The sequence below is a fragment of the Hyperoodon ampullatus genome (genome assembly GCF_949752795.1).
Source record: "Hyperoodon ampullatus genome assembly, chromosome: 5".
Lineage (NCBI taxonomy): Eukaryota > Metazoa > Chordata > Mammalia > Artiodactyla > Ziphiidae > Hyperoodon > Hyperoodon ampullatus.
The window spans coordinates 16,698,412-16,722,741 of record NC_136918.1 but is presented as its reverse complement, the minus strand read 5'-3'; the positions used below and the strand labels follow the sequence as shown (position 1 = coordinate 16,722,741).

General features: G+C 41.2%; 1 protein-coding gene across 1 annotated transcript in view; it reads left to right on the top strand.

The window, feature by feature from the left end:
- Positions 1 to 1,650: 1,650 nt before the first annotated feature.
- Positions 1,651 to 24,330, top strand: part of ERICH6 (glutamate rich 6) — a gene marked incomplete at both ends in the record, with an annotated part of 35,014 nt that continues 12,334 nt past the window's right edge. The window contains 10 exons of the mRNA XM_079705188.1: positions 1,651 to 1,948; positions 2,741 to 2,798; positions 7,525 to 7,616; positions 11,861 to 11,923; positions 12,229 to 12,284; positions 12,385 to 12,501; positions 15,460 to 15,573; positions 16,790 to 16,947; positions 17,387 to 17,457; positions 18,315 to 18,460. Of these exons, the coding sequence (XP_079561314.1) occupies positions 1,651 to 1,948; positions 2,741 to 2,798; positions 7,525 to 7,616; positions 11,861 to 11,923; positions 12,229 to 12,284; positions 12,385 to 12,501; positions 15,460 to 15,573; positions 16,790 to 16,947; positions 17,387 to 17,457; positions 18,315 to 18,460 (1,173 nt within the window). The remainder of the gene's footprint in view (positions 1,949 to 2,740; positions 2,799 to 7,524; positions 7,617 to 11,860; positions 11,924 to 12,228; positions 12,285 to 12,384; positions 12,502 to 15,459; positions 15,574 to 16,789; positions 16,948 to 17,386; positions 17,458 to 18,314; positions 18,461 to 24,330) is intronic.

Genomic DNA, 24,330 nt, shown 5'->3' with positions numbered 1-24,330 from the left:
AACAGGAAATCAGCCAAATAGCAGTCACAGAATCTTTAGTTCTCCCTGAAGGACATAGATAACAATATCTGAGACACATTCCTGAGTTGTTTTGCAGATACTATAACAACCACAAGAGGGAAAAAGCTAACTGCATGATGACCAGACTGTACTCATAATATAAGCTGCTCCATCCTGAGCAGTACTGAACCTATGGCTAGCACAATTCCAGGGACTGGCCTCAAGAAAATGGCAACACACCGATCCTGGAGCTGAAGATTTACTGTGCTTAAAACAATCAAGATGACGCTGACCAGACCACCGCATGACCAGTTTCAAGATGATGGTCAGAGCTGACTGTGCTGCTCTGCACATAGCCCCCGCCTGCACATCCTTGAAGCTTCCTTTAAAGGCTCTTGCACTCTGATCTGGCCATTGGGGGATGGTTTGGGGGACACTAGTTCGCCACCTCCCCAGGTTGCCAGCTTCCTGAACAGAGCACCTTTCTTTTTCCACCTACCCTTGCTTCTTGACCATTGACTTTTGAGCAATGAGCAGCCAAACCTGAGTTGGTTTCTGGCTCCGGGGGTAACGAGTACAACGAGCTGAAAACAAAGCCCCAGAAAGACACAGGAGATGCCTTGGTGGCCAGATGCCTCAAGCTTTTTCCACCTCCTGGATGGATGGATGAAACAAGCATCAATCAGGCCCTGGACTAGAGCAAGTCACTCACCTCGGTCGCAAAATGTAAGTGGCATCAAAAATCTCACTAATCAGGGCTTCCCAGGTGGCGCAGTGGTTGAGAGTCCGCCTGCCGATGCAGGGGATGCGGGTTCGTGCCCCGGTCCGTGAAGATCCCACATGCCGCGGAGCGGCTGGGCCCGTGAGCCATGGCCGCTGAGCCTGTGCGTCCGGAGCCTGTGCTCCGCAGCAGAAGAGGCCACAGCAGTGAGAGGCCCGCGTACCGCAAAAAAAAAAAAAAAAATCTCACCAATCAAGATAAACAATATTTAAGGCAGTGTTTTAAAAAACCAAGCCAGCAAACTACGACCAAGGACAAATGCCAGCTTTTGTAAATAAAGTTTTATCATAAGCTCCAGCAAGCATCCAAACGCCGGCATCAGCACTACCAAGAGGCCTTATGGGTGCCCATAGCTAGTAGCCACTCCCCCTCCCCCAGTCCAAAAAAGAAAAAAGACTGCCTCCCCAATATTTTATAATAAAATTAAATGAAGTATGGTCTACCATAATATGGAATCATTATGTTGTACACTAGAAACTCATATAATAGTGTAAGTCAACGATACCTCCATTTTTTAAATTTTAAAAAAATTTGAAAGACTGGCTCCAAAGGAGCTGAGAGAGATTGGAAAGGAAGATCAGTTCACGGCAGGCCGCTAGGGTTCTCCGAGACTCCGGAGAGCAGGTGCGAAAGGAGATTTCAGTGGTCCTAGCTCCCCATGGTCGCTCCGTGCCTCTCCGCCCCCCTCCCCGCAGCGCCAGTCCTCCGGCCTGAAGGGTCCTGCGACTTTAATCTCCAGACTCGGGGGCCGCGCGGCCGGCCGTTGCCCAGGGAGACGGACGCACAGGAGGCCTCGCGCGCCCCAGGCCTGGACCCGCCGGTGTCCCCTGAGCTAGGCGCGATCTCGCTTCCCGCCCGCCGCGGCCAACATGCACTCGCATCACAGCTTCAGAAAGCCCGAGGAGGAGGACGAGGAGGACACGGCGGCGGCGGACCAGGACAAGGAGCTGGCGCTCCACGGGAGGTTCAGCGAGGAGCACTTATGGAAGCTTTTGGCCTTCGCAGATGGCGATGAGGAAGAATGCAAAGCCTTTCGCCCCCGCTTAGCCGGCGTCGTCAGCCCCAGCCTGAGCCCGACGCCGACGCTCAGCCGAACGCCGAGCCTGAAGTGGAGCCAGACGTCGGTGGCCAGCGAGAGTGCACCCTCCAGCACCTCCTCCCAAAAAAGTACCTCTCCCCGGCCCGCCCAGCCCGTTCCTCGAAGGCTTCCCTGTCCCTAGGGGAGGGCAGGTCCAACTCCTCTAGAGCCTTCGTCTACCCGGCAGTCTGTTTCCAAATACACACAAGACTTCACACACACCCTTATCTCAGTCCCTCAAGACACTGAAAGCTTGTGATGGTCCACAGCTGAGGATAAAGGGGAAACGCCTCGTCAAACTGGAAACAGGCAGTGCTGTACGGAGTGCGCATTTTATACCACTTCGTGCATTCAGTGATCGCGTCCTCTTACATCCATTCTCTTCCCCCGCCGCCCGCCTCAAACACGCGCGCGCGCGCGCGCACACACGCACACACCCGCGCGCGCGCGCGCGCCACTCCTGAAGAAGGAGTAGTGCTTTAAGGGCGCTCTGCTACTGAAACAGCCCAGCCAAAACCAATTCACTTTTGTGTTTAACTTCCTGGACTGAAACCACTCCAGCCACTTCCTTAAAAAGAGAGGCACAGCAGTTTCTTACAGTAGATTTGTCCATCTCCCAGCATGGACATTTTGGTCAGGATCATTCTTTGTTGGGGCCGCGTGTGTTGAGGGCAGGAGGATGGACTGCCCTACGCATTACAGGATGTTTAGCAGCATCCCTGGCCTCTACTTCTGACCATGCCAGTTAGCCCCTACCGGGCTTTGTGACAATCAAAAATGTCTTTAAACGTTGCTAAATGTTTCCTGGGGGGCAAAAGTGTCCTTTTGAGAGCCACTGATTTAAAGGGAATGGCTAAATTGTTTAATGTTTCATTCAACAGGTTTTCCTAAAATATTTCAGACATTTAAGAAAGACACGTCTGAAACGAATTTAGATAGGTAAGAAATTGTTTTCAGTGTTCTATATTATTATTTTTTGAAGCTGATGATGTTTACTTTTGGAATAAACATGTCAGGAAGTAGAGTAAAATCATCCAGGGCACTTACAACCGATTTATTCAAAAAGGTGTTTTTTAATCTACACTGTTAGACACTTTGGAGGAGATAGACAGGGTCCCTGCCCATCACCGGCTTATTATCTACCTGCAGAGATGACATGTCTACTTACTAATATAGCATGAGATCATAAATGCCATGTGCACAACAGTAAGTGCTATGAGGCTTTAGGACATAAGTCTCTATTGGCTAAATTTAGGGGTGATCAGGGACACCTGTGGTGGAGAGTGGCCAGTACGGTTTCTTTTTCTTGTTGTTGTTATTGCTATTAGCCTCCAAGCACTTCTAACTATAACAGGAAGACACCAGAGAAACACATTTGGAACATCTTTATCAGTCTTCCCTGAAACCTCACACCAAACATGGTCCACAATCTCAGATTATTGTTCACCTCAGTTTTGCTTTGATAAGCAACTTTCCATTTTTAAGCAGAAAGAGAATTGTTCTGCCCCACTTATATGTTTTTATTTATCCAAGTCAACATTTTAATAAAAGATAATATATGTACATGGTTAAAACAATAAAGTAGACAAAGCCATAAAATTTAAAATTTCTGTACCCTTCTCTGCTCCTACTTCCACTCACCAGAGTTAACATAGTTAACAGCTTGTTTTGTTTCCAGTATAATTTAAATAGCATATTTTCATTCCTTGACTTATTAATTTTTGACATAGCTACTGACTTCCCACCATGAAAGCTGAGGAATGTAACACACTACTTCCCTCCTCTCCATTTTCAGTAGTTAGATTATTTTTATATTTTCTAACCTTTAGGACTTTAAAGGATTTAAACCTCTACTTCTTGATTTATCAATTTTAGTAACTATTAACTCTATTTTGAAAAATTAACACCTTAATGCACTTCTACTTCCTTCTCTCTCTCCTCTCACCCTTTCCTCTCCCAATTAACAAATTATTTAACAGACCTTATTAAAATATATAATATATAGTCCTATAAAGTCATATTACTTTACCAAGTTTTATAGTGTTGGCATATTTTGTAATTATAATTAGCTCTTAGTGCTTTGGGTACAAGTTGATTCTAAAAATTGAAGACCAATAACCAATACTCATAATTTCCTGCTAAGAACCCAATGATGTGACTGCATTCATGCACAAGAAAATGAAATCCTATGTCTGTAAAACTTGGCTCCTAAAAGAAGAACTTCTCAACTCTCAGTTTTTAGTTGTCTTCAATTTTTCTGAGTTGGGCTCAATGGCCATACTTCCTTGTTTTCCATATTGTTTTCTTTCTTTTATTCCTTTTCTTTTTGCTGGAGAAACTCCTCAGGTAATTATTTCATATTGATCTCATGGGTAGTCAAATTTCTGAGTTCTTGCCTGTCTTGAAATTTCTTCCTTTTGCCCTCATACTTTATTAATAATATAACCTGGCATAAAAGAATAGGTTTAAAACCATTTCCCGGGCTTCCCTGGTGGTGCAGTGGTTGAGAGTCTGCCTGCCAATGCAGGGAACACAGGTTCGTGCCCCGGTCCTGGAAGATCCCACATGCCAAGGAGTGGCTAGGTCTGTGAGCCATGGCCGCTGAGCCTGCGCATCCGGAGCCTGTGCTACACAACGGGAGAGGCCACAACAGTGAGAGGCCTGCGTACCGCAAAAAAAAAACAACCATTTCCCCTCAGAGCTCCGAAGACATTGCTTCATTGCCTTCTAGTATCCAGTATTGCTGATCAGTCTGATTTTCAAACCCTTCTGATATTTATTTCCTTCCATTCATTTTCTCTATTCTTTCCTTCGGAACTCCTACTAGCTGGCTGTTGGACTTCTTGGATATCGTCAAGATTTTTGGTGTTTACATGCTACGATGTAGCCTTTGTACAGAATTTTTTATTTGGGGGTTCATATAATTTCCAAGAACCGATTCTTACTCTCTGAATAGGTGTGTGTGTGTGTGTGTGTGTGTGTGTGTGTGTGTGTTTAAATCTCTTTGAGGGTACTGTTATAAAATACTAAAGTTCTCCTTTGTTTTTTGTATTTCTTCTTTTTTCTTTCAAGATCACTTGTTCTGTTTGTTTTTCTTGGTCCATCTATTCCATGCTATGGATTGTCCTTAAGTGGCTGGTAATCCTTGGTTATCCAATTGCATTTATCAATGAATGACTGATAGGTAGCTAAAACTAAGATAGGAGTCCTGCAGCCAAGTAGTTCTGTTTCCTGACTGGGCTGGCAGGGGAAGGTTGACTGTGAGTCCTGCGTGAGTGGGTAAGGCAGTCACAGCCAGCTTCCTGTGGGGTGTCGGCAGGGAGCAGACAAGGTGGGTAAGCCCACTATTACTAGTTATGATATGGACACTTTACTGTGTGGTTGGAGTTCCTCATGCATTTCTTTCCTGGGACTCTCCCTTCCTCCTTTTTCACCCAAGCCTGTTGGGTAGGTCCTGAGTAACTCATCCTGCACTCTGCTTCTCTTTCAGACCTAAAACTTCCCCAGGCAGGCTTTTTAGAAACCAGTTCTTTGGGCTTCATCTGGAAATAAACACAACTGCTGCCAACTGCCCTGTGTAAGAGGAGAGGAAGCGGTCTGACTGGCCAGCTGTTCCATGTTCACTCCTTGAACTACCCTGATGGCCGTCTCCAGCCCCCTCCCCTCTGCATTTGGTCGAGTCCAGGGTAGGAGCTTCTCAGGAGTTCCCTTTGGAAGAACTTTATGTCTCTTATCTTGAGCTGTGGTGGTCTCTGCTCTAGTTTCCCATCAACCTGAGGCCATTTATTTTCTTTCTTTTAAGGACTTCTTCAATATTACTTGGCTACTGATGACACCGCTCTTGTTTTCCAGGGCTATTGCTTGTTTTCCAGGGCTATTGCTTGTTTTCCAGGGCTATTGCTTGTTTTCCAGGGCTATGGCTGTTTGTGGGTTTGAAGTGTTTGTTAGTTCAATAAGATCTTGGACGGAAGGGGAGAATTGTGTGTTCAGGTGCCATCTTGACCTGGACTATCATATGGGAACCTCTCTTTCCTAAATCAAATTCTTAATTTCTCTTCATAAATCTTCCTAAGAAGATGCTTCTTCTATACGTCAAAGCATTCTCTGGTGAATGTGGTGAGATTGTGTTTTTAAGGAAATCTGTCCTTAAAAGACACAGAAATGCAACCAATATTGGCTCAATTTCTACTTTTCATTGCCCTATTACTATTCTGGGGCAAACTTTAGGAGGCAGATGAATCTGGAGAAACACAGGTTTTGGAGCCAAATAGGTCTGGGCCCCATCTGCCTCTGCCATGTTTGATTTTGAGAGGGCCCCCCAGAGCCTCGATTTCCTTGCCTATAGAAAAGGAATACTACCTGCTGTATAGCACAGGGGACTCTACTCAGTACTCTGTAATGGCCTATATGGGGAAAGAATCTAAAAAAAAAAAAAAAAAAGTGGAAATATGTATATATATAACTGATTGACTTTGTTGTACACCTGAAGCTAACACAACATTGTAAATCAACTATACTCCAATAAAAAATTTTTTAAAAGGGTATACTAATTCCTACCTTGATTGGTTTTTGTAAAGATAAATGAAGTAATGTAAGTAAAGCAACTACTATGTATCTACTACAACACAGTAAGTTCTCAGGAAATGTTAATTTTGTTCTTATCCTCCGATGTCTGCCATCTTTACACAGAATTTCAGAAACAATCTTTCATGTTGGTTCAAGGGAGGCAGAGACCTAGACGAGTTATGTATTGATTTTGTTAACTACTGTATTGGGAAAACACTGAAATGTAAAACGTTGTCTAGGGATTGCTCGTCAATGTTCCTTTACTCTTGGTCCCATAACTTTTTTCCATGGGAACTTAGACAAATAGGACTCCCCCAGAGACTTGTTCAGGTGACTTTTGTAGAGGAGTTCTCAACACACAATGTTTCAAGGAACAAAGCACCAAAAAGGAAGGTGGAGACATGAAAGAACTGAGAAAGGTGAAAAAGTGACAATCCTAAAGTTGACTAAATTATTTGGGAAATTTTTGTTTGATAATTTTAGAAGAGCCAGCAAATTATGGCAAAAAAAATTGAAATTCAAAGAGGTAAAGGAACTTGAAAAGCAATAGGTATTGTTTACTTGTTACCAGTAACAGTCATTTTAGCTAGTAAAAGTCAATAAATTCCTGCTTCCTATCATGTAGATGATAACTAAATGATTAAACTGCTTGTGGAAAGAATACAGACTGCTAAATTACCACGCATTTAACTTCAGCCCTTTAAAAAGAGCTTGGATTATTTTAAAGCTATTTTAAAATGAACAACACGTTCTAATTTAAATTCAAGTAAATGTTTAAACACACATATCACCATCGCCGCCACCACCACCAACACACAGCACAGATAGAGAGGCAGTAATTTACTCCGTGAGAGAAATAATACGGTATTGGGAGCCTCCAGGATTGAGAGAGGAGTGCCTTGCAAAGAACAGATATGATGCAAACACACGGTGCCTGACTTTACTGAAGACATAAGAACGGAAGAAAATATTTCAAAGGAAAAAGAAATCAGGATCTTCTAAGAACATCTGTTATTTGATTGTTAAATGTACTAGATTTAGAAGAACTGCTAACAACTCTATAGGTATACTGAAAACTAACATTTTGTCTAAATTTCAGGGCTGTCTATCACAATCTGTATCCAAGAATTCCAACATCAGTACAAACAGAAGAAAGTTGGCTTCAAGAATTGTCAGGCATGGAGCAGCCAAGTAAGTAGTTTGGTTTTTTAGCTTTTGCTGGGAGATGGGATTGTACACTGGAAAGGGCACTGGTGTAGATGGGCAGGAGAGCTAGGATTGAATCCCAGCCCCAAAACAAACTAACACCATGACAACTGGGCAAGTCACTTAACCTCATTGACTCTGTTTCTTTGTCTGTTGGCCATAATAATCCTTCTGTAACAGGACTGTTATGAAGATCAAAATGAAACTCAACATTTAAACTCCTTGGCACTGAGCCTTTAACAAATGGTAGCACCTGTGTTCACACCAAGAAATAATCTGCCATCATATTTTGAAACACATCTTTATTTTTTATTATAGAAGCAACATGTGTGCTGTTTTTTAAACATCAAACCATTAAGAAAAATATAATGTAAACATTAAGTTTTTAACTTATCCCAGTATATTCCTCAGAAGTGGTCATTATGAATAGCCTTTCCTTTCAATTTTACCATTTGTTTTACGTTATATCACTTATTCATGAGATGTTTATTGAGCACACACCAAGCACCTGTCATAGGTCAGTTTCCTGTTGTAAGGTAACAGCAATGAATAAAGCAGACAAACCCCCTGTCTCAAAGGTATTCTATTAAAATGTGGGAGGTGGAAGTAATAGTGAGATAAATGATACATAAAATAAGTAAATACACAATATCTTACATAATGTAAGTGCTAAGGAGGAAAATAAAGCAGGGAGAGGGATGGGAAATGTTGGGTAGATGGGTACAAGCTTACCCAGGATGCTGAGGGAAATCTTCACTGAGAAGCTGAAATATTTGAGTAAAGACCTCAAGGAGGAGAGAGAGTGATAATGATCTCTGGGGGAAGAGTGTTCCAGGCACAGGGAAGAACAAGTGCTTCCTTCTAGAACAAGGAGGCAGCCAGCTTGGCTGCAGTGGGGTAAGTAAGGAGGTGGGCCCTACGGGATAAAATCAGAGAGACAACAAGGACCAAATCTTACTCAGTGAGAATGAAGTGGGAAGTCACTGGAGGGTCTGCACAGAGGAGTGACAAAATCTAACATAAAAATTAAAAATTTGGGCTTCCCTGGTGGTGCAGTGGTTGAGAATCCGCCTGCCAATGCAGGGGACACGGGTTCCAGCCCTGGTCCAGGAAGATCCCACATGCCATGGAGCAACTAGGCCCGTGATCCATAACTACTGAGCCTGCACGTCTGGAGCCTGTGCTCCGCAACAAGAGAGGTGGCGATAGTGAGAGGCCCGCGCACCGCGATGAAGAGTGGCCCCCGCTCGCCGCAACTAGAGAAACCCCTTGCACAGAAACGAAGACCCAACACAGCCAAAAATAAATAAATAATTTTTTTTAGAAAATTAAAAATTAGACGCATAATATTAATATAATATTAAACCTAATATTAAAAACATGTTAATTATTCCCAAATTAATCTATATATTCAATGTAATTGTGATGAAGTTTTTCAGTGGAGTTTGACAAGTTGATTCTTTGGTCCTGCTCTGCAGCGTTCAAAGATAAGATGAGGCATTTTCAAATTTTTAAGAGTTTATTTGAGCAGATGTGGATTGGAAACTGGCAGCGCCAAACCAGAAGTGGTTAGGAGCACTCCACAGACAAGAGCTAAGGAGAGGTTTTTATAGAGAAGTTGTGGGAGCAAAGCAAGGAAATCATTTGATTGGCTATTGCTCAAGGTTGCATTACAGTAGGTCACCTACATATGAGCGACTTCCACTCCGACAGCGTGTTCGTAAGTCCAATTTGTTCAGTCTAACGAAGTTAGCCTAGGTACCCAACTAACACAATCAGCTATGTAGTACTGTACTGTAATAGGTTTATAATACTTTTCACACAAATACTATATAAAAAAGAAACAAAAAATAAACATTTTAAATCTTACAGTACAGTACGTTGAAAAGTACAGTAGTACAGTACAACAGCTGGGATACTTGGGCTGGCATCGAGGGAACAGGCAAGAAGAGTTACTGACTGGAGGAGGGAGACGAGGTGGGAGGTGGTAGAGATGAAGGATCGTCAGCAATAGGAGACGGAAGGCAATTTCACTCATGCCAGACGTGGATGGCACAGGTTCTGGTTCCTTGCCAGATTCAGTTCTATCTACCCTCTTGAAAAAAGGATCCAGCGATATCTGGGTAGTAGCTCTTTTTTTCTTGTCATAGATGACATGGTAGCACTGGATTGCATTCTGAACGGCTGCTGCAACCTTCGTGTACCATCCTATGCCTCAAAAGCTAACAGCGCCTCCTCAAATAAAGAAAATCCCCTTGCCATCTCCTGCGTCGTCAATCTCTTCGGTTCTTCAGTTACTTCTTCCTCTTGTCTCTCTTCGTCCTTTCTCTGGGCCTCCAATTCCATCAGGTCTTCATTAGTCAGCTCCTCGTGTTGCACAGCCAACAGTACTGTACAGTAAAGTACACAAAAGCACAACCACTTGTAGAGGATGCATGCACGTGACAGTGTACGCCAGACACGTGAACTAATTTATGTGATTGGACGTGGGAACGCACGTTCATATCTTTGAAAGTTCGCAGTTTGAAGGTTCGTATGTAGAGGACTTAACTGTATTTGGGAAAGCCCGGTTGGCTGTTTGCTATGAGTTGTTCTTAACCTTGAGGCATTAACCTTGAGGAATTGACTCTGGCTTAGGTTTCACTTTGCTTAACGATTGGCTACCAAGGCATTAGAGCCCCCTCATCTAATGGCTTCCTTGTTTGATTACTTTAACAGCAGGAACCTAATGTACCTTTTCAATTGTTTTGTAGGTTTTTTTAATGGAGAACTGATATGCACCTCTTATTAGTTTATTCCTAGGTGTTTTACAGTTGTCTTTTATTGATGTAATAATTGGAATCTTTTTTTTCCTATTATATTTTCTAATTGGTTCTTGTCAATGTATAGGAAAACTATTGATTTCAATGCATTAATCTTGTATCTGATTCCCCTGCTGAACTTTCTTATTCTAATATTTTATCAGTTAAAAGTCCACTAGACAATTACATTTCCTGTGAATAACAGCAGTTTTATCTCTTCTTTAATTTTTTTTACTTAGCAGTGTATCAGGGACATCTTTCCATGTCAGGAAATATTGATCTAATTCCTTGAAATGACTATGTAGTATTGCCTTATATACCTACAGTTACTGTGACTTATGTAATACATCTGATTGTTAGATGTTGCAGGGTTGTTTGGTTTGGTTTGGTTTTGTGTTTTGACCTCTTCTCTATGACAAATAATGCCTTAATGAAAGTCTTGTTCATTCGTTTTTTGTTTTTTTTTAAATACCTGTGCTGGCATTTCTGTTGGGCAAAATGCCCAAAACATACTTTTTAATTGTTCAGGTACTCAACATAGGAAGTATGTCATCTTCTTTTTTTTTTTTTTTTTTGTGGTACGCGGGCCTCTCACTGTTGTGGCCTCTCCCATTGCGGAGCACAGGCTCCGGACGCGCAGGCTCGGCGGCCATGGCTCACGGGCCCAGCCGCTCCGCGGCATGTGGGATCTTCCCAGACCGGGGCACGAACCCGCTTCCCCTGCATCGGCAGGCGGACTCTCAACCACTGCGCCACCAGGGAAGCCCAGTATGTCATCTTCTGAAGCCCATCGCTTTCTCCAGCACCAGCCCTGGCTATACAGGGAAAATGGGTCTGCCCTCTCCCTTTACCTCTGTCTCATTGTAGGTTGTTCCGATTGGTTTTTCATCATCCCAGTCCTGTCTGCTTACCTGTCCAGACATTTACTCCAAGCGGCTCGTGCGTTGATAGATGGCTGTCTTCGCAATTTCCAGTATTGCCCTGGGATCTGCAGAGGGAATTATTCTGGTGGTTTAGTTCACTGTCTTGAACTGGGAACTGCCCTCTCACCCCACGCCAGCACTCTTCTCTCTGAAACATCTTTTGCAGAATAATAGTCATAAATTAGACAGAACAGTAACTTTAAAAGGCAGAACACAAAAGGGTCTGCAAACCATGATTATAATCAAATAAAATATGCATTCGTGTAGCATTCTAAGACTAAAAAGAAGCAAGGAAGCATTTTTAAATGTGATTCATTAGTGGTGAGTCTTCTCTGTTTGTTACTTACTGTTGACAAAATGTTATTTGGGAAAAGGCAAAAAATTTTTAAAATTAAAAATAAAACACAAAAAGGGCACTTATTTTTCCAAGAGGCATATTTTCTTTTCTATTAGACTTCTTTCATCCTTTGTCAGGACTGATGACAAATGTACACTCTTTTTACAGAGAAGGAAGTGCCCTCTGTAAAGAAGGAAGATGAACCTGAAAATCTAGCTTCTAAATTAAGAGGTAACTGGATGTTTGGCGTCATCCCCTCTGCTGGCAAAGGCAAACTGCCCTTAGGGAACCAGCCTTAACTTGGATGGTGTCCAACCCCTTTAGAAAAGAGTTCCCCTAAGAGTATATGCAAGAAGGTGGTGAAGGTAGGGTTTCAGAGCATTTAGACAGCACGTGTGTGTGTGTGTGTGTGTGTGTGTGTGTGTGTGTATGTGAGTGAGTGTGTGTCATGGGCTAGGATCTTCAAACTAGAGAAAATGGAATACACTGCACAGAGTTTTCAAACATTCCTTCTAAATATGTCTTTTTGTCTTCAGCACAATGGGTAATTAACCCAGAAGAGCCAAAACTAAATATTTTATGTGAGCTGGAGGTAAGAAATATTTATCAGTCCAACTAGTACACTGAACTCATGGTAAAAATCACTTATTCAATCTTCAACTTTTTTCTTTCTCCCTCTTTTTAAAATCTAGTTTAAGGACGACTTCATAACACTTTTTGAGCCCTCTCTGAGAACACTACCCAGCATCGGGCCACCATCTATTCTCACATTCAGACAAGAGAGTTCCAATTTAGGCATTAAGTTCAAGGTAATTTTCATTTATATTTCTTTTTGCTTTTACTGTAATAAATTGTATAAAAAGCCACATGATGATCTGCACAAAAGACAGTGAACATACTTTTACAAAAAAAAGGCAAAGAGCTCATTTACTTGGAATAGCACTTAGGGTGGCTGTATTCGTTTCTTAGGGCTGCTGTAACAAAATACCAGAAACTAGGTGGCTTACAGCGACAGAAAAGTATTGTTTCACAGTTCTGAAGGCTGGAAGTCCAAAATCAAGGTGTCAGCAAGTCTAACCTGGAGGGGAGAGTCCCTCCTTGCCTCTTCTGAGCTTCTGGTGGTGGCTGTCAATCCTTGGCATTCCTTGGCTTGCGGCTGCATCACTCCAATTTCTGCCTTGGCTGTCCCAGCATGCTCTGTGTGTCTCTGTCCAAATGTCCCTCTTCTCCAAGGACACCAGTCATACTGGATTAGCGCCCACCCTAATGACCTCATCTTAACTTGAATCCATCTGCAAAGACCCCGTTTCTAAGTCAGGCCACATTCACAGGTACCAGGGGTTAGAAATTCAACAGAGCCTTTGGGGGAGCACAACTCAACCTATAACAGTGGTCATAAAGCCTGGCAGCACAGGTGAACGTTAGCTATATTTGATCACATTAAGTAACCAATTAATGTCTGCATTCAATGGGCAAGGGAGAGGTCACCTTAGTAATTCCAACAGGATACAAACCACCCTGCTTTGCCACAGAGGTAAGGGACTGACCGGTGGTATGATTATTTCCAAACTTGCACGGCATGGCCCTGTGGAGAGAGCTGCACACTCCCCAGACTGGAACCTCCTTGATTACTTCTTTTGGGGTACACTAAAGGTACAGGCTTATTCACTGAAATAAGAGATACCAATCATGTGAGGCAGGACGGCACAGATGTGTGTGCAGGAGTTGACGGGAATGCCTTGTGGATGCACCAATGTGGTTGGTGTTCATTGTCATTTTGTGCAGCACGTTGAACTATGTGATTCTAATGCCTGGTAACGCATTAAATACATCACGTAACGTAATATGAGTCAACATTTACTGTTTATATTTGCCCAGGTTTCTAAATTTTATGGTCACCTTATAGACTCTTCAGGCTGAAATTCTTTCTTCAAACATAGCACCTTCCTTTTTCTGAAGCACAAAGGCTTGTATCCAGGAAGTTTCTTGAGCTCTCTTCCCCTGACACCCAGAGATGCGCCTGAACATGAGGAAGGCCTTGGGGACCTCCTTCCACAGAGCTGTCCCTATACCGGCCCCTGGACAGGACTGGCTCCACCTGCATCCCTGGGCCCACCTTTCAGGTCTTCTGAGATGGGCCTGGACACTGGTCTAGTTCGGGGGCAGCAGCAGCTGGTTGGCCAGCTCTCCTCTTCAGCCACACCCTCTTGAGGTGGAAATTCCACCCCCACTCATGTCTTTTGAAGCATCTTTACTTACTTTGCCCCCAGGTGAAGGGGTGAAGGGGCCATGGGCAGAGGAGTTCACTACCGAGATGCTGGCGGCACAGTCTGTAGCTGGCCTGGTGGTGCCAAGCTCTTCCTGCCCATTCCATCATTTGGTAGCTGTCCTGGATTCGTCACCACCATCTCTCTCTTACAAGGCTTTCCTCCCTGAGTGTTGTGTTTTCAGCGATGTGCAGTACTTATTACCGGGTACTTTGCATGGCCTAATTATACTGGACTGTACTCTAGAGTCCCTGGCTGCACCGGCCATCTCAGTCACCCTTTGGCCCCATGGCGGTCATTTTGCCAGGCTCGGAGAATGGTTTCCATGGCAACTACAGGTGCCCTGGTGGTTTCATGACATGCAAGCCATGATCTGGGTCTTTTCCTGGAGGCCTGTGCCGAAGCTTGGCTGCTCACCTGCCAGGAGCCTCTGCAGTCACAGCCATGACCTCAGAGCACTAAGAGGGCCATAGTGCATCCACCCCTCACTAAGTCACCTGCGTCCGTAACTCCCAGCCTCCTCTTGCATCCTCTAGCCTCCCCTCCCCCTCCTGGATTACCTTCACAGCACAGACAGGAGAATGTGGTGCCCCAACTGGGGCTTCCCTTGAGAAAGGACTCTAATTTATTTTAGAAAGTTGAGCATTGTAAAAAGTGGCCTACATAGTAATGTCAAAACTTTTTCTTAGCTGACACTTCTTTTTTAATTTTTATTTATTTATTTTTTTGTTTTTGCGGTACGCTGGCCTCTCACTGTTGTGGCCTCTCCCGCTGTGGAGCACAGGCTCCGGACGCGCAAGCTCAGCAGCCATGGCTCACGGGCCCAGCCGCTCTGCGGCATGTGGGATCTTCCCGGACCGGGGCACGAACCCGTGTCCCCTGCATCGACAGGTGGACTCTCAACCACCACTGTGCCTCCAGGGAAGCCCTTAGTTGAAACTTCTTGGAAGAGTTTATGGTATTTAAACACCTTAGACCATTTACACAAAATCAAACACGTGTTATCCTTTGTGTCCCGCATCTAGTCACACACTGTACCTCCCCCTGCTTGACAAGGGACACTGATGTCAACAGTAAAATCATTTCTGCAACTTTCTTCTTACACTGAGGAGGCGTCCCAAGGACCCACAGAGCTCCTGATGGGCTCAGCTGCACCCCACCGAGCTGCACCAGACAGAGGCCTCCAAAACACCACTTCAGCCTCCCCAGCCCTTAACAGCCCTTGAATAGAAATGATGTCTCATTTCTGGAATATACAGATCCTGCTGGCTTGGTGCCTTCTGATATAGGTTCTCAGACCCCTGAAAGTTCCCTACTAACCATCGCTGGGAGCCCTCATGTTGTCTGACAGGAGTTCTCAAGCAGGTTTGTACATCCCTCATCACCCCTGTTGTCTGACTGGACATTCGCTGGCTCTGTCCAGGGCTCTGGCTCCGCCTGCTCTGAGAGGCTCTGGGCCTCCTTGTGGGCATGTCTTCATTTTTTGTCTCCTTTCTGAAGAGAGAAGAGGAGGAGGTATCGCCCACGTGTGAATTCTGTGGGAGCGATCTAAGAACATTTCTCTCCAATGTGGATCTTTCCTGTGACTACAATAGCTCTGAACTAGTAGAACATGTAAGTTCTAAAGCAGGTTTACTGAGGAAATAGTGTTACTTTTAGACACTAATTTAAGCATAAGTAGTATTTTCTTCTGCACCTTTCCACTGCATTGCCTTTCTTTTTCTTTTTCTTTTTTTTTTTTTGGCTGCACCGCGTGGCTTGTAGGATCCTAGTTCCCTCTCCAGGGATTGAACCTGGGACCCTGGCAGTGAAAGCCCAGAATCCTAACCACTGCACTACCAGAGGATTCCCTGCATTGCCATTCTTAAGAGAGTTATGTGTTAGCCGTCAGGGCAATGCAAATCATAACCACAATGGAATACAATTTCACACCCACTAGGATGACTATAACCCAAAAGACAGATAATAACAAGTGTTAGCAAGGATGTAGAGACACTGGAACCCTCATACACTGCTGAAGGGGAATATAAAACGATGCAGCCGCTTTGGAAAACAGTTGGGCAATTCCTCAAAAAGTTAAACATACAGATACCATATAACCCAATAAACAATTCCCTTCCTAGGTATATACCCAAGAAAATTCACAACATATGTCCACCCAGAAATGTGTATACAAATGTTCACAGCAGCATGATTCATAACAGCCAAAAAGTGAGAACAACCCAGATATTTATCAACTGATGAAAGGGTAAATAAATGTGGGGTATCCATACAATGAAATATTATGCAGCCATAAAAAGAAATGAAGTACTTATACATGCTACGACATATATGAAAATATCATGCTAAGTGAAAGAAGCAAGTCACAAAGTACCACATGTTGTATGATTCCATTTATATGAACTGTACAGAACAGGCAAATCTATAAAGACAGTAAATAGATTAGTGGCTGCCAGGGGCTGAGAGGAGAGGAGAATAAGGAGTAACTGTTAATGGGTACAGGTTTCAGTTTCTAAAATTGATTGTTGTGGTGGTTGCAAAATTCTGTGACTATATTGGATTGGCCAAAAAGTTCATTCGGGTTTTTCCTACAATGTTATGGAAAAACCTGAGCGAACTTTTTGGCCAACCCAACACTAAAAACCATTGACTTGTACACTTTATATGGGTGAATTGTATGATATGTGAATTATATCTCAATAAAACTGTTACCAAAAAAATGTTATGATAGATTGTTATCCAAAACCCCATTACCATTTTTTGGGTTTTTTCCCTCCTGTAATTATCTTCATCTAGGACTGATGAGATGAAAATGAACTCTGTTTTTCAGACCTCCTGTTGTAGTTATTTCCAAAACCTGATTGACTACATCTATGAGGAAAAACAAAAAATCCAAAACTCTAAAGCTGAATTAATCTGTATTGAACCTCATGCCGCCCACGGCAGTGAAGTCGACAGACTCAAAGCAAAGGAAAAAGCTTTGCAGAGGTACCAGTGAGCCTTTGATATTAAAACTCAGATAGGCCCACTTAGTTAGAGAGTTTTTTGTAAAATGAACCTCATTTTCTCAAAATAGATCATTTTGAAGATGCATTCCCAGTGAAGAAACAAAAATTGGCCAAAGCAAACCTATTGCAATTCCTGGTGGACATTGTAAGAGTCAGATTTCAGAAACTCAGTGAACTCACTGACTTAAGAGTAGAAATTTGCCAACCCCAAATTCTCAGGGCAATTCAGAATTCCTATATTGGAGAAATCTGTCCACTAAATATAGTAGAAACACACGCACACTGAATAAATGACTTGATTCACAAGTAATAACAGATAAAAATAACAAGGAAGAGCGTTTAAAAAGTAAAAATTTATAGTATACTGTTTTAAACTTCCAACATATTTGACTTATGCATCATATTTTTTGATTTTGTAGAAAACAGGAGCGACAAATGGCCAAACACTATGCAATATTAACAAAAGAACAGACTACTTTCTCTGAAGAAGGTAAGTTCCTTAACGCTGATGTTATAGATCAGAAAGCTCATATGTTTGACCAAGAGCAAAAATTGACGTATTCTAAAAATAACATTAAAATTTTTCATTTTGCCCAAAATGAAATCATACATCAGTCAAAATGGCTCAGAAAATCCCGCTTTTCCGTCATCTGCCTTGGAAGTTTTTAGTCTTCAGCTCACTGTTGTTACTGATTGAAATAAATTAGCAACATCTATAGAGCACTTTACAGATAGCTAGAAAGAGCTTTTGAGTTCATTGTCTCTCGTTTTATCAAACATACATCCCATTTTGTTTCAAGCTAGGATATAGAAAATCTGTCAAAAATAAATCAGATTCCTTTCTTATATAGCTGACCCCATCGGTCAGCTGGCCAGTATAGCTGTAGTACCTGGTACAACTGAAGGGTCGCCGATTTTAGAATCAGAAGTTCTGGATTTATGTCCTTGCTTTTCTCCTCATAGGCTGCCCAATTGGGGTTAAATTATTTAATATTTCTGAGCATCAGGCTCCTCCTCTATGACTCAGAGCCATTGAAAAGATACTTAGAGAAGATTTTTTTTTTCAACTAAACCCCTAGTATAAAATTCCTTGGTATTCAACTGTTTTCTACTAAAGCTAAGGCCAGAAAACTCCACATAATGAAAATCATCATTATTTTTCTTTCAACCAAATGAGAATTTCTCATTTTTTTAAACAAAAGAGGGAGGTCCTCATTTTTCTTCCATTAAAAAAATGTCCAATGAATCAATGCATCCATAACAGAGTTGGAAATTTCATTTTAGAAGAGAGGTTTTGTAAAGTTTTAAACATCATATATGTATTTCATGTGATTCTTTTCCCATTAGATGCAAAGCAGTTTAAAACAATTTCTTATCAACTTTCCATGGATATTCCAGAAGTAGAGTCAGCTAAGGAAGAACTAACTGATTATCAACTAGACAAAAGAAATATATCCATTGTTTGTTGTGATTCTAGGATAGCATGTGGAAAGGTAATTAGCTTGTAATTTTTTTTATTTGCTACTCTTTAAAAATCAGTTTTACCGGGCTTCCCTGGTGGCGGAGTGGTTGAGAGTCCGCCTGCCAATGTAGGGGACACGGGTTCGTGCCCCAGTCTGGGAAGATCCCACATGCCACGGAGCAGCTGGGCCTGTGAGCCATGGCCGCTGAGCCTGCGCGTCCGGAGCCTGTGCTCCGCAACGGGAGAGGCCACAACAGTGAGAGGCCCGCATACCGCAAAAAAAAAAAATCAGTTTTACCTAAAATTATAAAAGCTGTCATGATGAATATGGCAGCTTGGCTACATGACACATTTAACTATTTGTCAAAAAGAATTGGTATGGACTTGGCCTTTTAACTTATACTAGACTTTATAACAATGCTTTACATATGTTTTATGAGGGGGTATTTTGGTTAAAGCCTTTTTACTTTAAAATGTGATCAGTGTATAGTAAGGAACATTTGGAACCCTTTAGAAAACTAAAAAGAATGGGAGGAAATCATCAGAAGTCTCACCCACATCCCCAAAATCATTATTATTTCAATATTATCTAGATCTGCACTGCCCAATATGGTAACAAATACTCCACATGGCTATCCAAATTTAAAATAATTAAAATTAAATAACTTATTTAAAATAATTAAAATTAAATAAGTAAATTAAATGTAATTCTTCAGTCATGCTAGCCACACTTCAAGTGTTAAATAGCTGTGTGTGACTAAAGGCAACCATATTGCAGGGCAGATATAGAATATTTTTATGGTCACTACAAGTTCTATTAGACAGCACTGTTCTAGAGCTTTTAAGCATAGGTTTCTGTTAACACACTTGTAATTATATTACACATGTAATTTTTATCCCTTTAACTTAATTATCAACAATTTTTCCATGATATTACATAGCTTATATTAACATCATTTTAATATCTATGTGTCTTTTCATATAGTTTAACCATTGCTTTCAATATCTTTGTGTATAAATTTACACTATACTAAATATAGTTCCTCAGAATAGATCCCTAGAAATTAAACTCCTGAGACCAGTTTTGTTTCTCCTGGGTGATATAGAATTTAAGGCATGGCAGTGAACTGAGGTTCTGACAGAATCAAATCCAAATCCTGTCTGAAGGAAGCTCGCTTATCTAGCCCTGAAATCACTCCTACAAATTATCTTTCAAGTTCAATTACCAGCACACAGTGAAAAATAATTAAGAACACAAGGAAACTCAACACCACAATTGAAAACTCAGAGGATTAGTATCAATAAGAAAAGATCTACAAAGACTTCGAAAACTGAAGTAATCTAACTATGTTTATGAAAACAAAAAATCAGCTTGAAGATATATGAAGGGAACAGAAAACTATAAAGGGACATACAATTGAAAAGAAAACAATGAACTTCGAGAAATGAAAAATACAAAAACTGAAATTAAAAACTTAAAAGATGAGAGTTAAATGCAGGTTAGACCCAACTAAAGAAAGAACTAATGACCTGAAAGAAAGGTTAAAAGAAAACTATCAAAATTTACCCCAAAATTTACATGGGGGCAAAAAAACGTAAGGAATACAGAAAAGTGTGTATAATATGAAAATAGAATGAGGGGTCTAAAATGTATTTGTTCAGAATCCCAGAAGGAGAGGAAAAAGATAATCAGGCAGAGGCAGTATTTGAAGAGATAATGGATGATAATTTTCCAAAACTGATAAAAGAGACCTATTCACAGATTTAAGAATCCCAATGAATCCCAAGCAGGATGAATTAAAAAAATAAAATAAAGTAAAATAAAAATAAATCCTAGACACAGTATAGTGAAACTGCAAAACACCAAAGACAAAAAGAAAATCTAAAGATTAGCAGAGAAAAAGAAGTCTGCTTACATTTAAAAGAGAACAGTTAGAAATCAGATAACCTCCCAACAGCAACAATGGAAGCCAGTATAATGTCTTCAGTATGCTGAAAGAAAATAACAGTCTAGAAGCCTATATCCAGTTAAAATATCTTTCATTAAAATATGCCCCCAAAAGACATGGTCTGGCAAAACAGAGTTTGTCACTAGTAGCCTCTGACTAAAAGGAATTCTAAAGAATGTTCTTTGTGTAGTTGGATAGTATGAGATTCAAGAAAGATGAAGAGCAAAGAAAAGCGTTCATGGGATATATGTATAAAACTAAAAGTTGACTGATAAAACAATAATAATAATAATGGCTCAAGGACTTTCAAGAAACAGTATAGAGTAAAAATGCTTGAAAAAATAGTACATGATTTGGCAAGAAAGCTAAATGCAATTATAGTGTTCTAAAAGTCCTTGGTTTGGGAGAAGGGCAAACACATAGTTTAAACTCAGACTTTGATAAATTAAGTTTGCTTGCTGAAATTTCTGGGGTAACCAGAAAAATAACAAGTAGAGAGTATAACTTCCAAGCTATCAGAGGCAGAGCAAAAAAATTAGAATAATTCACTTTAAATGCCCCCCAAAAGATAAGAAAGGATAAGGGAAAAGAAAAACACATAACAGAGGACAAATAGAACACATCAAGGAATGTCAGTAGTTATATGTAAATAGAGTAAATGCTTCAGTTAATAAAGAGTGTCAGACAATTTTTTTAAGGAAAAATTCCAACCATATACTGATTACAAGAGACTATCTAAAATATAAGGATAGGGGCTTCCCTGGTGGCCCAGTGGTTGAGAATCCGCCTGCCAGTGCAGGGAACACGGGTTTTGATCCCTGGTCCGGGAAGATCCCACATGCCGTGGAGCAACTAAGTCCATGCACCACAACTATTAAGCCTGCGCTCTAGAGCCCACGAGGCACAACTGCTGAGCCCGTGTGCTGCAACTACTGAAGCCTGTGCGCCTAAAGCCCATGCTCCACAACAAGAGAAGCCACAGCAATGAGAAGCCCATGCACCACAACGAAGAGTAGCCCCCGCTCGCTGCAACAAGAGAAAGCCTGTGAGCAGCAACAAAGACCTAACACAGCCAAAAATAAAATTAAAAAATAAAGGATACAAAAAGATTAAATAAACAAAAATGATGTATCATGAAAATATTAAAGAACATCAGTGAGATAGAGGACCACTTCACAGTGACAGAAGTTTTAATCCACCAGAAAGGTATAATGTTACAAAATATGTTTCCCCTATTAACATAGCCTCAAAAAATATAAAGCAAAATTTCACGGAAGTAAAAGGAAAAAATTTTTAATCCATAATCATAATGGGATACTTTAGCCTGCTTCTCTCAATCTTGAAGAAGAAGCCTGGGAGGGAGGGGAACACGCTCTATCAGATACTGAGATCTATTACAAAATATAGTAATTAAGACAGTGTAGTGTTGGGGCAGGATAAACAAAGAAATCCATGATACAGAATAGTTCAGAATCAGATTTATGCACACACAGACTTCTGATCTATGCCAGCAGTGGCACTGCACAGTAATGGAGAAAGGAAAATCTTTCTAATACATACTGCTGGGACAATCGAATATCCATATTTTTTAATGAAATTGGAATCATACCTCACATCATATAAAAATCAGTTCCAGTGGATTAAAGACCTAAATGTGAAATGCAAAACTACAATGATTTTTTTTTTTTTAAATAGGAGACTAGCTTTATTACTTCAGGTTAGGGAAAGATTTACTAACCAATTTTGAAAAGCAGTATCCATAAAGTAGTTGATAAATTAAACTTAAAATTTGGGGGACTTCCCTGGTGGCAGTGGTTAAGACTCCGTGCTCCCAATGCAGGGGGCCCGGGTTCAATCCCAGGTCAGGGAACTAGATCCCACGTGCATGCCACAACTAAGGAGCCAGTGAGCTGCAACTAAGGAGCAGGTGAGCCACAACTAAGGAGCCCAACTGCTGCAACTAAGACCTGGTGCAACCAAATAAATAAATTAAATATTTTAAAAAATTAAAATTTGAGGGCCTCCCTGGTGGCGCAGTGGTTGAGAGTCCGCCTGCCGATGCAGGGGATACGGGTTCGTGCCCCGGTCTGGGAGGATCCCATATGCCGCGGAGCGGCTGGGCCCGTGAGCCATGGCTGCTGAGCCTGCGCATCCGGAGCCTGTGCTCCGCAACGGGAGAGGCCACAACAGTGAGAGGCCCGCGTACCACAAAAAAAAAAAAAAAAAAAAAAAAAAAAAATTTGAAAGACAAGCCAAGAAGGGAGATATTTTGCAGCACATATGATATACAAAGGGCTTTTATCCTAAATGTATAAAGAACTTTTATAAATCTACATGAAAAAAAAGTCTACCTAATAGAAAAATGAACTTAAAAAAACTTGACCACTTCTCCAAGGAGAAAACTCAAATGTTCAACAAACATATGAAAAGGTGTTCAACCTCATTAGTAACCTGGGAGAGGAAAACTGAAACCACAATTAGAGATCAGTACATACCTATAACATTGGCAAAAAAAAAAAATTGTAAAGTCTGATATTACTGAGTGTTGGAAAGGACATAGAATAACAGTCCCTATTATTTGCCTCTAGTGGGAATGCAAATTGGTACAACTTGAAAATCGTTTTGGCAGTACCTTGTAAAGTGAGAGACAGGCATATCTTGGGGTTCAGCAATTCTATCTCTGGGTATAAGATCTGAGAGTAACTGGGTACCAGCATACATGCAAAAGACGGTTCAGAGTATCATTGTTTATAAGCCAAAAACTGGGAACAACCCAGATATCCATTAACAATAGAATGGATAAGTAAATAATGATGAAGTCATACAAGACAATCCTATACACAAATGGAAGTAAGTAGACTACAACTACCCACTCGGACGTGTATGAATCTTACAAACATAATGTTGACTAAAAGAAACAAAGTATTAAAAATTCATAATGTTCGATTCCATTTATGTAAAATTCAAAATGGGAAAAATTAAACTATATTGTTTAGAGATTACAGAACACTGACTTTGGGGTAGCACAGAGGGAACTTCTAGAGTATCAACATTGTTCTATTTCTTGACCCAGATGGTGATAACATGGGTGTTCAAATTATAATTACTCATTAACAAAAGAGCATATTTTAGTGCTTATCTGAATGTATTTTATATTTCATAAAAGTGAAAAATGTATTATCTTTCAAAATAAATGGCAACATTTACATGAAAATTTAGATTGTTTCATTGTTTAGCCCTAGGAATTCTTGTATTCATTTTATTACAATTCAAGATTAGGAAGAAACAGAATTCAACTGAATCTTTAGTTCATTTTAAAACATTGTTGGGGGCTTCCCTGGTGGCACACTGGTTAAGAATCCGCCTGCCAATACAGGGAACACGGGTTCGAGCCCTGGTCCGGGAAGATCCCACATGCCACGGAGCAGCTAAGCCCGTGCGCCACAACTACTGAGCCTGCACTCTAGAGTCCGCGAGGATAACTACTGAAGCCCGCGTGCCTAGAGCCCGTGCTCCGCAACAAGAGAAGCCACTGCAATGAGAAGCCCGCACACTGCAACAAAGAGTAGCCCCCGCTCGCCGCAACTAGAGAAAGCCCGCCCACAGCAACGAAGACCCAATGCAGCCAAAATAAGTTAATTTTTTAAAAAAGACATGTCTATAAAAAATAAAAAAATAAAACATTGTTGGCTACAAATTCATTCCCCTATTGAGTATTACATAGAAAGTAAAATAGTTAAGCTTAGAGGTACAAGGAATATCTCTTTGTATTTCTTTCTTCATCTCCCCATATTCCACTAGTGTTTTTCTCAAATGAACTTCAAGAGCAAACTTGAAAAGACACCAGATGCTGCAGCTTATACTGGAGTGTAAAGTCAGTTTATTGAAGTGTAATTTATAGTAAAACTCACCTTCTTATATGTACAGCTCCATTAATTTTGACAGTTATGTA